Source organism: Puma concolor, chromosome A2, assembly GCF_028749965.1.
Source record: "Puma concolor isolate L17-30 chromosome A2, mPumCon1.1.hap2, whole genome shotgun sequence".
Taxonomy (NCBI): domain Eukaryota; kingdom Metazoa; phylum Chordata; class Mammalia; order Carnivora; family Felidae; genus Puma; species Puma concolor.
The window spans coordinates 72,263,478-72,277,589 of record NC_141668.1 but is presented as its reverse complement, the minus strand read 5'-3'; the positions used below and the strand labels follow the sequence as shown (position 1 = coordinate 72,277,589).

Genomic DNA, 14,112 nt, shown 5'->3' with positions numbered 1-14,112 from the left:
CCTTCTTGAGCATGTACTCCATCTTCTGGTCCCTATCCAGGTCTCCTTTCCACTACCTGTTCAATCACTTTGCCTGTTATCTGGATCAGAGATCCCTCTGAGGTCAATGACTACATTATCTTTGCCTTAAAATCAAGATAGGTAAATAATCTAATTTCAGTTTTGACCTAATTCAGTGTTGTCTCTTATCCATGTTCCAATTTCATCAATTGCAAATGATTAAACATTTTTTTACTAATGAACGGTGCCAGTCTAGAGTCCTGCAGAGCACTGTTCCAAGAAGAAAATATTACTGTGTTACTGACATGTTACTGGGACAGCCCCTCATCATACAACTGTTAGGAGTTCTCTTTACCTCACACTGTTATAAGGTTCTCTAGATCCTGGACTGACTTGTTTAAGAGACCCAAGCAAATTTCCATGCAGCTCTGAAGAAAAGCTTGGAATGTTCTCAAGTCTTGCTCAGAAGCCAACATAAACTTTCAGCCATTTCCTTATGCCTGAATATTTCCGGTGTCAAGCCTGACGAATCAACATGAAATCCTGTCGCTAGCCAAATTATTTATGAATGATAAAATCAGTAAAGTTAGTATGAATATGTGAAGATGAAACACATGCCCTTTTAGGAAGGGTTAATTAATAAATACCAGGGAGCATTATCCAAGCTTTGGACTTGGTTATCAAGTACTGTAATACCTCATCTAATGTAATATCTCATTTTAATGTTGAGAATTCAGTTCAATCCAAATGACCAAACTATTTATGTATATATGTACTTGGTGCTGAAATAAAACTTGAAAAACATGCTTTTTAAGGTAAGGAGTAAAAGCTGAATTTGCGTAAAGGACAGCTGTGACGAACCTGATACAATGAATTCCCTATTATCTGGCATGGTTGGAAAATGAGGTTAATCACATATTCTGGCTTATAGGCAGTTACCATAGAGACAGTGCACATATTATCCATTTCCAAGAATAAAAGAAAGATAATATACACTCAACACTGAAACTACACCAAATGTAATTTAATTTTCCTCTGATGAGTCAGACGTACTTGATGATCTCGCAGTGCCTCAGAATAATCATTGTGAACATCATCAATTATCTATGTACCCTATTTATATAGAAGTGCTAGTTAATGGAGTTTTTCCATTAGCAGAAATCTGAATAATGTGAAAGTTTTCTGGACTTAACAATACGTATATGGCCAAATTGTCGCAAGTTCAAGAAAATAACCTATTGCGTTTGCAAATAGATCGGATCAACATAATGATAGTCAATGGGGTTATGGAAGGACTGGGAAGATGTATTTGGTTGTAAACTAGACAGAAAATTTTATTGTTTTTGTATATTAGTAGCAACATTGCAAAATCCTAACCACAGAAAATCAAAATAATTTTTAAGGAGCTATTCTTAGTCTCAATATATATGGTCAGAAAGTGTCTCTAACAAATGACACAGCCTTTTTCTTTCCCTTAAACTTCACTAGCAATAGTTTTGCTGACTTGCAAACATATTTAAGTTCCCCTACTCATTATAACAAATATTTCTCTTTTAAAATGTGATAGCATTGTTATTTTTATCACTAGGAACATGTGGTCTTTGAAGAGTTATGTCTGACCTTTTTTCATGGATTCATAAAGCATATCAATATACTCAAGGCCTCTGAAAAATCTTATAGTTTTAAAACAAACAAACAAACAAACAAACAAACAAAAGGACTGTTTCTCAAGTATATTTGACCATTTCATTTTTTTGAGATTATATATCAACATTTGAAGAATATATCCCCAGATTTCACTGGCACTCTTAGGTAAAGAAAACACAAAATGGTAGCCTTAAAGACTTTTAAAAATTCTTTCCATTTGGAAATGAGTGTTAAGTCTGTTCATAATCTTCACCTAAAAAAAGCAAGAATGATTGCTTAAATTGTGAGCTATTATAATACTCTTGAAATTATACTCATTTTTCCCATCAGTATCTAATCCTGGTAAAGTGGGTTTTAGGATGACCCATGAACCAACCATCAGAGAACGTAGAAATCTATCCCTTCCATTCAGTACAACTAAATTTTGTGAGACTTTAATATTCACATCCCTGACAGAATATTAATATTTCCAAAACTCAAAAATTTTAAATGTATGCAAGTTTCTCCATTGTCTATCAGACTTGAATCAATTACTGTACACACACACATGCACACATAAACACATACCTTAGCCTATTCACCACTAAGTAGATCATGTTAGAGCAGTTCAGGAAAATACAATACTTTTAGATTTCTGAAGTATTTTGGACAAATTCATCAAATCTAACTATCTAAATTACTCTTATTAATTACCGTTTAATTTTCAAATTACCACATACATTTTACATGATTACAAAAAAAGCACTTGCAATGGGAAACTGGACCCAGTATGGTTCCCAGAGAAATCTTTAATCAGTATTACCTGTTGATCATACACTAAGGTTTATGTGGGGAGAGGGAGGTAGATTTTTCTCTATATCCATCATATTATATTCACAAAAGTAAAGTGAAAAAGAGGAGGATCTCAAAAGCAAACTTGTGACTTCCTTGGGAAACTGAATTTACAGGGGAACCCCATGTTGTTAAATATAAATTACAATTTTACCTACAATCCCCTTATATCAAAATTGATCTTCTAGGCATATAAGGTGGGTTCTCAAAGAGCAACTGGGAAATTTCCTTAATTAACCCCTTGTCCCCAAAGGTACCCTTTACAAAGGTTTCTTCCAGGCTTTCTAATCATAGTCCTTCCAGTACTACAAAGCTTGGCACTAATAAATTATGCTTATAGTCAAAATTGGAACTACTCATTTTTATATACAAGCATATCATAAGAAACAACGTAAAAACCTTTTATACCCTGAGGCAAAAAAAATTAGATTAAATAGATCTCTGGTAATAACATTAAAAAACGGGTTAACAGGGTGACTGTGTGGCTCAGTTAAGCATCCGACTCTTGATTTCGGCTCAGGTCACTATCTCACGTTTGTGAGTTTGAGCCCCACGTTGGCACTGACAGCATGGAACTTGCTTGAGATTCTCTCTCTCCCTCTCTCTTGCCCCTCCCCTGCTTGCACTCTCTCTCTCCAAAAATAAATAAATAAACTTAAAAAAATAGGTTAACAGAACCCAATAATTCTAATAATAGCTCTAAAAAATGATTTGTTATGTTTTAGGATATGCTTCTCTTTTCACAATTAACTCATCTTTGAGCAAACATGATTGGTCTGTTAGCAGTGTCAGTTTCTTAACTATTAAGGTGGATGTCATCTTCTTTCAATTAGTGAAGAAGAAAAGTGCATTTCCTGAAAGTAATTCTTTATATTTGGATCAGCTATATATTATATATATATATATTATACTATATACTATATATTATAGTGGGGTCAGGATCTATACCATCAATGTCCTATTGGTATTTTCTCTTAGAGTTACAAACAAACAAACAAATGCAAAGCGAAAAGCTCTGGTCTTTGTAGAAATTAAGTAGATATATTCATGCATACTAATAATTATACTACCAAGCGGATACTTACTGCTGTGTTTGCATCAGAGGCATATTGGTGCTCTCATAACTGTCCGTGTGCAGAGGGGGTATGATTTCCCCAGTCACAGGGTGGAACACAGGGAGTGTTGACAGGGGCCATGCTATCTCTCTATTCTTGGACATGTCACGAAGTTCTTTGGTAGATTTCTGAATAGCACTATGATGGACCAGCTGGATGCTAGATCAAAAAGAAATAAAACAACATCTGTTTAAAATCACATATTAGCCCAATGGGTCTTCAAATTTGAAAAACGTTGCGAATTTTTTTCGTCTTTTTAAAACAAGGCATTATTGCACTTTTGGGCATTCTACAAGTTATCTCTGAAAGAGGTACATTTCACATACTTTTAACACAGCAACGCAGAAAGTTGCAAATCAATTTTTAAATAAATGTGTCTTTCATTAAACTAAGCTATAAAGCATTTTGTTAATATCACAGCCCTAAGTAACAAGCTAGTGCTCTATTTAATTTCTACGATTAAGATTAGACTACCATAGCTTTTATATTGTTGCTTCTGATGGGGCATTTATAAATACTCACAGAAGTTTCATTTTATGGTAGGTTATTACTGTAGATTCAGGAAAACGTGTATGAAGGGCCTTTTCATCTGTTATCTGGTTTATAGAAATGCAGGTTGGGAAATCACATAATATAAATGGCAAGTTAATATTCTGAATCTGAAATTTTAGGTTTAATTTTTACTTATGTCGTCTTAGTTTTCAAACCCTTTTTATTTTTTAGTTTCTACCCCTCCTAAATATCTCTATTTAGAAAGCAGCTTTCACATTCATGAAATAAACCATGAACGATGACAAATGAAAAAATAAAAGCATGACACACATGTATGGAGCATGATGAGCAACTGAGAAGTGAAAGAAATGACAAAGAAAATAACAGGAAAGAAGACACTTACTCTGGTGTTTGCATGTTTCTCTTTTCCCTAGAAACAAAACAAAATTTATGAATTAAATAATAGCATTGATATTTGGAACATTAAGACTATATGTTCATGGGATCTTGCATGATGTGGAAATGCTGACATTGTTACTATTAAATGCAACCAGGAAGCATTTGCCACCAGGTTGATGACATTACTTAGATGAGTACACATACAGAGATGGAATACTGATGAGAAACACACAGAAAAATGAAAAAAAAATGGAGATTAAGAATCAAGCTCTTGGAAATAAATTCTATGACATAATGAAATCAGGCTACATGTAAAAAATGGAAGAATTTGTTACTTGCTGCTTCATTAATTTTTTATCCTTTGCTTTGTTACCCTGATGTCTAGATAATCTCAGGAGATTCTTTTAATTGACATAGATGTCCTGAAAGTGCTAACTGTTCATGAAGTGAACACTCATTACTCAAATTATACTCTTATTTTCATTAATTTACTCCTAGGTTTATATGTATAGATACATATTTTCTTAAACATTTAGATTGTGCCACCCATTTGACAGCAGAATAATTTCAAGAAGAATTCTGACCATCACTTCCGATCAAACTAAGACTATTTATTTAAAGTGCAATCACCATATCAGTAGATCCCACAGTCTCTGCACAAAATGGCTTATATAACCAAAAGAAGTAGCCTCAATTATTCTTGGGACTGTTTTGCCAGCATGAATTTACATCTAGCCTTAATAATTGTTGAATAAAGTCATTATATCCCCTAATTTGATTTACTAGACTCAAGCTATTTTAATTCATTTTAAAGGAATACTGTAGTTTGACTTGAACACAATCTCAATTAATTTATAAAGTGTTTTATGAACCAAATGAAACTTGGCTTTTAATGGAATCTTATGTGTTGTTAACCTAGTAGGCTCTATAATTTTTTATTAGTGCTTTAAAGTACTCACACTCCTTCCCGTCGGCAGCACATGATATAAGCAAGTATTAGAAAAAGGACCAGTGCTACTGCCGAGGGCACAGCCAGTGTAATTAGGAAATCCGTGTAATAGTCTCTGCTTTTCAAAGAATCAGAAGGGGGTTTGTACTCTCCACCATCAGGTAAAATCCCCTCTCCTCGAATCACCTCCTGATAGGTGGACACTTGCTTTGTTTTATCAACCTGATATAAAAGAAGACAATTACACATCAAATTAATAGCTACAAACATGACAAGAGTTGAAGATCTAGACATATCAAAACATTCTTTGACACATTTCTCAAAAGCAATTTCTTCCAATTCCTTTATCATCTTGAACTTGCAGTTGTTTATGGCAGCTAGGAAGAAGTAATGAGCAAAAATAATTAAGGGTTGGGGCGCCTGGGTGGCTCAGTCAGTTAAGCCTTTGACTTTAGCTCAGGTCATGAGGTCACAGTTAGCGAATTCAACCCCCATGTCGGGCTCCGAGCTGACAGCTCAGAGCCTGGAGTCTGCCTCAGATTCTGTGTCTCCCGCTCTCTCTGCCCCTCCCCCACTCACACGGTCTCTCTCAAAAATCATCATTTAAAAAAAGGAACAAAGGGTTTATGTTGGCCTAGTTTTTATGTCCTTTCCACAACATATAGACATATGTACGGGAATCCATAAGTAATAAAGCTATGTGTGTATGCAGATGTTCTTTCCTAGTTTCCCTCCCCCAAAACAAAGTATGTTCCCACTACTGTGTACATTTCTTGTCTCCTAGTGACAAACCTCTAGTGCAGATGCCAACAAACCATGAACTAGCTGATAACAGGGGTGTGTGTGTGGTTTCTAAGGTTAATGAAAGAGAAAAGACAAAATGAGAGACAATTTCTAAGTGACTACAATCTTGATCTTTCTTTCTGCCATCTAGCAGACAGAAGTAACTTTTAGGAAAGACAGCCGAAGGCACATGTCACTCATTTAATGCTACAGTTTTACTACATTCTATCCCAGAATCAAAAAATGCACATTTGCACTATATTAATTTACCTCCACATTAACTGAACTGCTTTCACGGAGTTGCATTTAATTGTTACAGGACTCTAAAAATAGTCATGTGAACTTGGTCATTACATTTGCTCCCCTCGCCCTTCCCCCTCCCCCAAAAATGCTGGGGAGAATGATTTGTGGCTTTTCTCAGCATCCTCTCAAAACAAAACACTTGAACGACTTTGTGAAGAACACAGTGCTAGAAAAACTTTTTTTTTTTTGCCAAAGAATTGATGGTCTGCCTCCTTTAAGAAGGAGTGAACTAAGTAACTGATGAATTTCCTCTTTCAATCTCCAATGTAGGAAGCTTGTTGTCAAACTTGACCTTAAGCTTATTTTTTTTAATAAAGTTCAGGTCCTGATCTTCCATTTCTTTGATATCTTATTTATTATATTTATTGTTGCATTATTTCATTTAAGCCTCCCGAAATCTTCTGGGATGAGATGTGACATATAAATAAATGCATGTAGAATAAAAAATGAAAATCCCAATATTGCCATATATAAAGTCTTACCACAGAAACTAAAATCTTCAAAGCCTAAGTCATCTTTAAACCTTTAGAAATTAGATAATATTCCTAAGCAGAAACCATTTACAGCAGGACCACAAGTAAAATGGCACTGCTGGGGCCTGCCATCCACGGACTTTGATTATAGGTACCCCCTCAAGTTATGATTGCGGCCTCTTCGTCTCTGGCACCCTTGCTCTGCAAATTCAACATTTACCTATAATGCACGTAAACCACAGAATCTTCATAATTTTACTTGACTTAAAAAGATAAAGAAAGAAACTTATTTTCCTCAGACACAGCCACATACAAAGAGGAGTCTAGGGCCAAGGGCCACAGGTGCTAAGTGCTACAATGTGAATACTATGTTCTCCCTTACTGGATCCGGGCAAGTTGCCTGCAGTCGGTTCTCTAAGACATGAAGTGACAGTTGTGTTTATGTGTCAATAACTTTGTTCAAATGTCAACTTTAAACTTAGATCGACTTCACTCACCACCAATCATCAAGAGTTGACAGAAGTTAAATCTAAAGGTCACTAAAGAAGTAAAACAACTTACCTATCTTCCAGAAAGCAAGATAAAAAAAATACAAGTTTTATATAAAATATTATACATATCAAGTGTAGAGGAAACCTTACCTTCTTTAGTCTTTTAGAATGCTAATTAAAAGGTAATTTAAAAAGAGATATTTAATATTTGTGGGGCTGTGGGTAAGATTCTAATTTTGCACACTTGGAATTATTTCTTATTCCTTGAACTCTCCCTACAATTTGAATTTCTAGGACACTGACTCATAGCACAATATTGGTTTATTTTCAGATTTATTATTGTGCTATAGTCTCTCCTTCCAAAGTGGGTAGTGGCAGCATATTTGAGACTTTCTTCATATGTCACACAGACTTCATATTTATTCTGACTTAGCAGCCACCTGGATGTCCAGGGGGATCATTGGGACCACCTGCCAAGCTAATGTAGCCCCAACTAATCAATGGCAGACTGAGGACAAAAGTGGAGATACTCTTCCCTAAATGGATACACTGTCAACAAGCTTGCCAAATCCTTAAAGTGGAGGGAAGTCAATTGTGTTAACAAAGTAAACCTAGGATTTGTTCCCAAAAGCCATTCAGGTTTCAGTCAAATGTTATCTCCAGGCACATCACTTATAATTACATTTGCAAAAATGAAATAAAATAAAAACTCACCAATGAAATTTTGCACCAGTCAATGTAAAATTGGGTACGAAACTTTTTATCACATGTTATCACAGGCTCCATTTCTTGACTGCATCTCAATTGATTCTGTGGATTTTCAACTTCTCGTAAACAAGAAGAAAATGGTACATCGGCACCAACCATGACATAAACGCTGCAAAAATGTGAAACTCTCAGGTTATCTTTTGAGAAAATTGGAAACACTGAAAAACAATCTACGCTGAAAGCAGGATTTATCCTTTTGAATTGAGGGATTATCTAGAATCATCCCTAAGGTAGGGGTCTGGGCTTTAAAAACAGTGATTCATGTAGGGGCTGCCTTCCATTCTTTCCTTTATTCAACCAATATTTACTGAGTGCCTTGGTGTTCCAGATACTTTCTTGATTCTGTGTTAATTTCTAAAAAAAAAAAATTTTTTTCATCCTATTTAATTCCAAGTAAGCATGTGTCTGTCACCTTATGATTACTGTTTGATAGATTATTTACATTTAAAAATTATTCTTAAATTATTTAGAAATAACACTATTGCTAAAATAATAAATAATTGTTAGTAATAAATCTCACTTGATTTCATTTTAATAAGACTCTGACACTACATCTCTGGAGGTGTGGACATGTAGCTATTCTACCCAAGAGTTCTGTCAGCTTTCCTACTGCATAGCCCCCTACTGTTAAGTTTCTTATTATACTCTTTTATCCAAGAAGCCAATCTAAGAGAAAGCTATGATTTGATAAGCACAAATTCAGCAAGCAAACTTTATTTTCTTGGTGCATATCTTAGCAATTAGGGGGAAAAACTCTACTTAATTGGTCAATAAGAGTTTCACACACACACACACACACACAAAGAGAGACACACACAAAGAGAGACACAGAGAGAGAGAGAGGATAGTGTTAAGAGCATTTAAATAATCTTGAAGCTGCTTGAGAAAAGGGCATCTCATAGGTCTTTCAAAAGAAGAGAGAAAACCAGGAAATTACTCTAAATAAATACTTCCTTTTCTAATGATAATGCTGTAGCTACTTATAAAATGAAATAAACCCATCAAAATTCCAGCCCTTTGCAGAAATTGACAAGCTAACCCTAAAATTTATACTGGAAATTCAAGGAGCCTTAATAAATAAATAAAAAATTCTTAAAAGAAAATAACAAAGTTGGAAGACTCACAATTACCAATTTTAAAATTTACTACAAACCAACAGTAATCAAAACAATCAGCAATAGTAATCTAGCATAAGGACAGACATGTAGATCAATGGAATAAAATTCAGAGTTCCAGAATAAACTCTTACATTTAGTAAACTGATTTTTGTCACAAGTGCCAAGATAATTCAATGGAGGAAAGAATAGTCTTCATAGCAAATGGTACTGGTACAACAGGGTATCCACATACAAAAGAATAAAGTTGGACCCTTTCCTCATATGATATAAAAAATAAACTCAGGGGCGCCTGGGTGGCACAGTCGGTTAAGCGTCCGACTTCAGCCAGGTCACGATCTCGCGGTCCGTGAGTTCGAGCCCCGTGTCAGGCTCTGGGCTGATGGCTCAGAGCCTGGAGCCTGTTTCCGATTCTGTGTCTCCCTCTCTCTCTGCCCCTCGCCCGTTCATGCTCTGTCTCTCTCTGTCCCAAAAATAAATAAATGTTGAAAAAAATAAAAAATAAAAAAAAAATAAACTCAAAACAGATCAGAGACTTAAATGTTAGAGCTAAAACTATTAAACTCTGAGAAGAAAAAGTCATACATTTTTTTTTTTTTAATTTTTTTTTTTTCAACGTTTATTTATTTTTGGGACAGAGAGAGACACAGCATGAACGGGGGAGGGGCAGAGAGAGAGGGAGACACAGAATCGGAAACAGGCTCCAGGCTCTGAGCCATCAGCCCAGAGCCTGACGCGGGGCTCGAACTCACGGACCGCGAGATCGTGACCTGGCTGAAGTCGGACGCTCAACCGACTGCGCCACCCAGGCGCCCCTGAAAAAGTCATACATTTTTATGACCTTGGATTAGGCAGTGGTTTCTTAGATATGACACCAAAAGTAATAACAGAAAAAAATCAGATAATTTGGACTTTATCAAAATTAAAAATTGCGTGCTTCAAAGGTCACCATCAAGAAAGTGAAAAGGCAACCCATGAAATGAGAGAACGTATTTGTAAATCATATATCTAATAAGGGAATTGTATCTACAATATATAAAGGACTCTTACAACTCAATAACAAAAAGACATATAATCCAATTTAAAAATGGCAAGGGATCTGGGATGCCTGAATGGCTCAGCTGGTTAAACATCGGACTCTTGGGGCGCCTGGGTGGCTCAGTCAGTTGAGCATCAGACTTTGGCTCAGGTCATGATCTCATGGTTCGTGAGTTCGAGCCCTGCATCGGGCTCTGTGCTGACAGCTTGGAGCCTGAAGTCTGCTTTGGATTCTGTGTCTCCCTCTCTCTCTGCCCCATCCCCACTCATGCTCTGTCCGTCTTAAAGAGAAATAAAACATTTTAAAACATTTTAAAAAAATCAGACTCTTGATTTTGGCTTAGGTCATGATCTCACAATCGTGGGATCTAGTCCCATGTTAGGCTCCATGCTGACAGTGCAGAGCCTGCTAGGGATTCTCTCTCTTCTCTCTGTCCCTGCCCTTCTCCCCCACTCATGCTCTCTCTCTCTCTCTCTCAAAAGAAGTAAATATTTTTTAAAATAAAAACAAAAATGGCAAGGGATCTGAATAGACATTTCTCCAAAGAAGTATACAAATGTCCAATAAGTGCATGAAAAGATGCCCAACATCATTAGTCCTCAGCAAAATAGAAATCAAAAGCACAATAAGATAATGCTTCACATCCATTAGGATGGCTCTAATAAAAACACAGATAATAAGTGCTGGTAAGGATGTGGAGAAATTGGAACTCTCCCACTCTGCTGGTGGTAATGTAAAATAGTGCAACCACTCTGAAAAATAGTCTTGAAGTTCCTCAAAAGGTTGAATACAGAGTTACCATATGATCCAGAAATTCCACTCCTAAGTATATACCCTAAGAGAAACGAAAATAGATCTCTTGTAACAAATATTTGCACACGAATGTTCATAGCAACGTTATTCACAGTAGTCAAGAGGAACAATCCAAATGCTCATTGATGAATGGATAAAAGGTGGAATATTCATACAATAGAATATTACTCAACCATAAAAAGAAACAAATTACTGTTACAGGCTACAACATGGATGAATCCTGAACACAATATTGTGGATAAGTGAAAGAAGCCAGTCACGAAAGACCACATATTACATGATCCCATTCATATGAAATGTCCACAATAGGAAAAGTTCTAAAGATATCAAGTAAATAGTGGTTGCCCAGGGCTGGGGCTGGTGGTGGTAGTAAGTGGTTGCCAATGGGTCTGGAAGGAAGGTGTTAGGATGATGAAAATGTTCTAAAATTGATTGTGGTAATGATTATACAACTTTGTGAATAAGCTAAAATCCACTGAGTTATAGGTTTTATTTTTAAATGTTTATGTATTTTGAGAAAGAGAGAGTACAAGTGAGGGAGGACAGAGAGAGAGAGAGAGAGAGAGAGAGAGAGGAAGAGAATGTGAAGCAGGCTCTGTGCTGTCAGAGCAGAGCCTGATGTGGGGCTCAAACTTGCGAACCGTGAAGTCATGACCTGAGCCAAAATCAAGAGGTGGATGCTTAACCGACTGAACTACCCAGTGGCCCTGAGTTGTATGTTTTAAATCGGTGAGTTGCCCAGTGTGTGAATTACGTCTCAAAAAAGCTGTTATTTTTAGGAATGAAATTAAATGAAAGTGCAGCACAAAAATTCAAAGCTGTGTCAATGGAAGTACGAACTCACACCCTGAGTTGACAGCTGTGCCCCAGAATTTGATTATACAAACTCATTTGGTTGCTCTTTGTGTCAAATTTATATTTGGACTTAAGATTCATTTGAAGGAACATTTTTTAAAAACCATGGTGCCTTTGGGAGACAAATAGTATATAATGGGCTAAAATTAAAGATGAAAATAAAAATCAAAAATTCTGTACAAAAGTAGGTAGAAGAAACCACTGTGGAGTATTCAGATGATCAGTAATTATAAATATATTCTATTTAAAACAAGTTCTTACTTTTAAGCTTATAAAAAGCCAATTTCTATTCCCTTACTAACTGCTTGGCCAAGATCTTATTTCTCCTTAATAATTATGAAATGTACTTATAAATACAGAAATAAAATGAGTGTTTTTATAACTGTTAACTTGCTTTAACATGACATTGATTTGCATTTATAATTGGTAAGAGTTTAAACTAATCCAAGATAACATAAATGGGCATAAGTTTTTGGTGCTTTGAAATGTTTTTCCCTCAAATTATAAAAGCAATATAAAAACATTACATAAAAACTGGGATAAAAAACAGAATTAATTTATATTACCAAGATAACTATTTTCATTTTCCAATGTACCTTGCAGAGTATTTTTCAAATGCATACATTTTAACCTAACCGCAATCATCTCTAAAATATAATTTTGCACCCTGCTTTTTTTCCTTAATGCATAAGCATTTTCCACATTGTACAGGCTTTATAATTATAGATTTATGGCAATATATTTTTTTAAGTGCACATGATTTATTCAACAATTATTTCAGAGTCGGACATGTAAGTTGCTTCCAAAGTTTTGATTTTATAAATAATATTGCAAAGACTATCTCTGTGCATATTCTTTAATGTTACTATCTTAAAAGAGATGCCTAGAAGTAGAAACATTTTTATGACAGTTGACACATACTGCCAAATTACTTTCATCTCTACTTGGATGATCCATAAGCTTCACAGACTTAATACGTTCCGAACTGAGCTCATCGTCACCCCACCCCACCTCCACCTGTTCCTCCTTTTCCATCTTCTTCTCTCTCGATGATTGGCATGGCCAGATGCTCAAGCACCATCATCTTTGACTCCTGTCCTTCTTTCCACATATTCAATCCATCATCAGTCTCTGACATTTACCCTGAAAGAACTCTCCCATACACCTGTCCACCTTGTTCCATCTGACTGTTACAACCCTACTTCTGATCACCATCACTTTCCACAGACCGTGGAGCAACAGCCCCTTAACGATTCTCCTTGAACCCAGTCTTTCTCACTGTCCTCAGGGAGCCTCTTTGCAGAACAAATGAATGAATAAAAAGCATTATACCAGTTTTAAAACACAGGCAACTGCTTATTTGAAAGTTGCTAAGAGAGTAGATCTTATGAGTTCTTTCTCATCACAAGAAAAAAAACCTTCTTACTAAGTGAGGTGACGGATGTTAACTAAATTTATTATGGTAATCATTTTGCAATATATACATACATCAAATCATAATGCTGTACACCTTAAACCTGTACAGTTACATGTCGATTAAATATCAATAGTGGAAAAATAAATAAGTTAATAAATAAAATGCAAACAGACTACAAATGTCATGCTTGAGAGAAGGAGATATTAGATTTGCCTTGCAGGTCCAGAAAATGTGTATTTATTGTTTCCTTTGCAGAGCCTGTAAGCTTCAACATGTTGGCTTTTTACAAAAAAAAATTTAGTATAAGGCCATGAATAATAACTCTATGCTATACATGCTAAAATTACATTTTTCATAATCTGTTTTCCTTTCGGCTCACTTTTTGATATGCAGAAACAAAATTTTTACGAAGTGAAACAAAAAAGATCATTACACCTTTATGACCTCAGTCACGTGTTTTCAAGCTTTAAAATGTGTAAACAGCTGAGATGGTAACATATTGTCAAGTATAAGACTCTCAAGCAAGGTTACCAAAACCTCAGAATCTTGAGAATTGATTTACACGGAAGGAATTTGTTCCTTCTAAAGGAATCTTTTCTTCCAGTTTGAACAACTCAATTTC

General features: G+C 35.6%; 1 protein-coding gene across 7 annotated transcripts in view; it reads right to left on the bottom strand.

The window, feature by feature from the left end:
• Positions 1–14,112, bottom strand: part of SGCE (sarcoglycan epsilon) — a 70,166-nt gene that overhangs the window by 9,476 nt on the left and 46,578 nt on the right. For 5 of the 7 annotated variants that reach the window (XM_086696108.1, XM_025929483.2, XM_086696113.1 and 2 more), the window contains 4 exons: positions 8,198–8,360; positions 5,444–5,655; positions 4,489–4,515; positions 3,564–3,752 (listed from right to left, as the gene is read on the bottom strand). In XM_086696108.1, the coding sequence (XP_086552234.1) occupies positions 3,564–3,752; positions 4,489–4,515; positions 5,444–5,655; positions 8,198–8,360 (591 nt within the window). The remainder of the gene's footprint in view (positions 1–3,563; positions 3,753–4,488; positions 4,516–5,443; positions 5,656–8,197; positions 8,361–14,112) is intronic. The other 2 variants (XM_086696109.1, XM_086696111.1) reach the window with 1 other exon arrangement.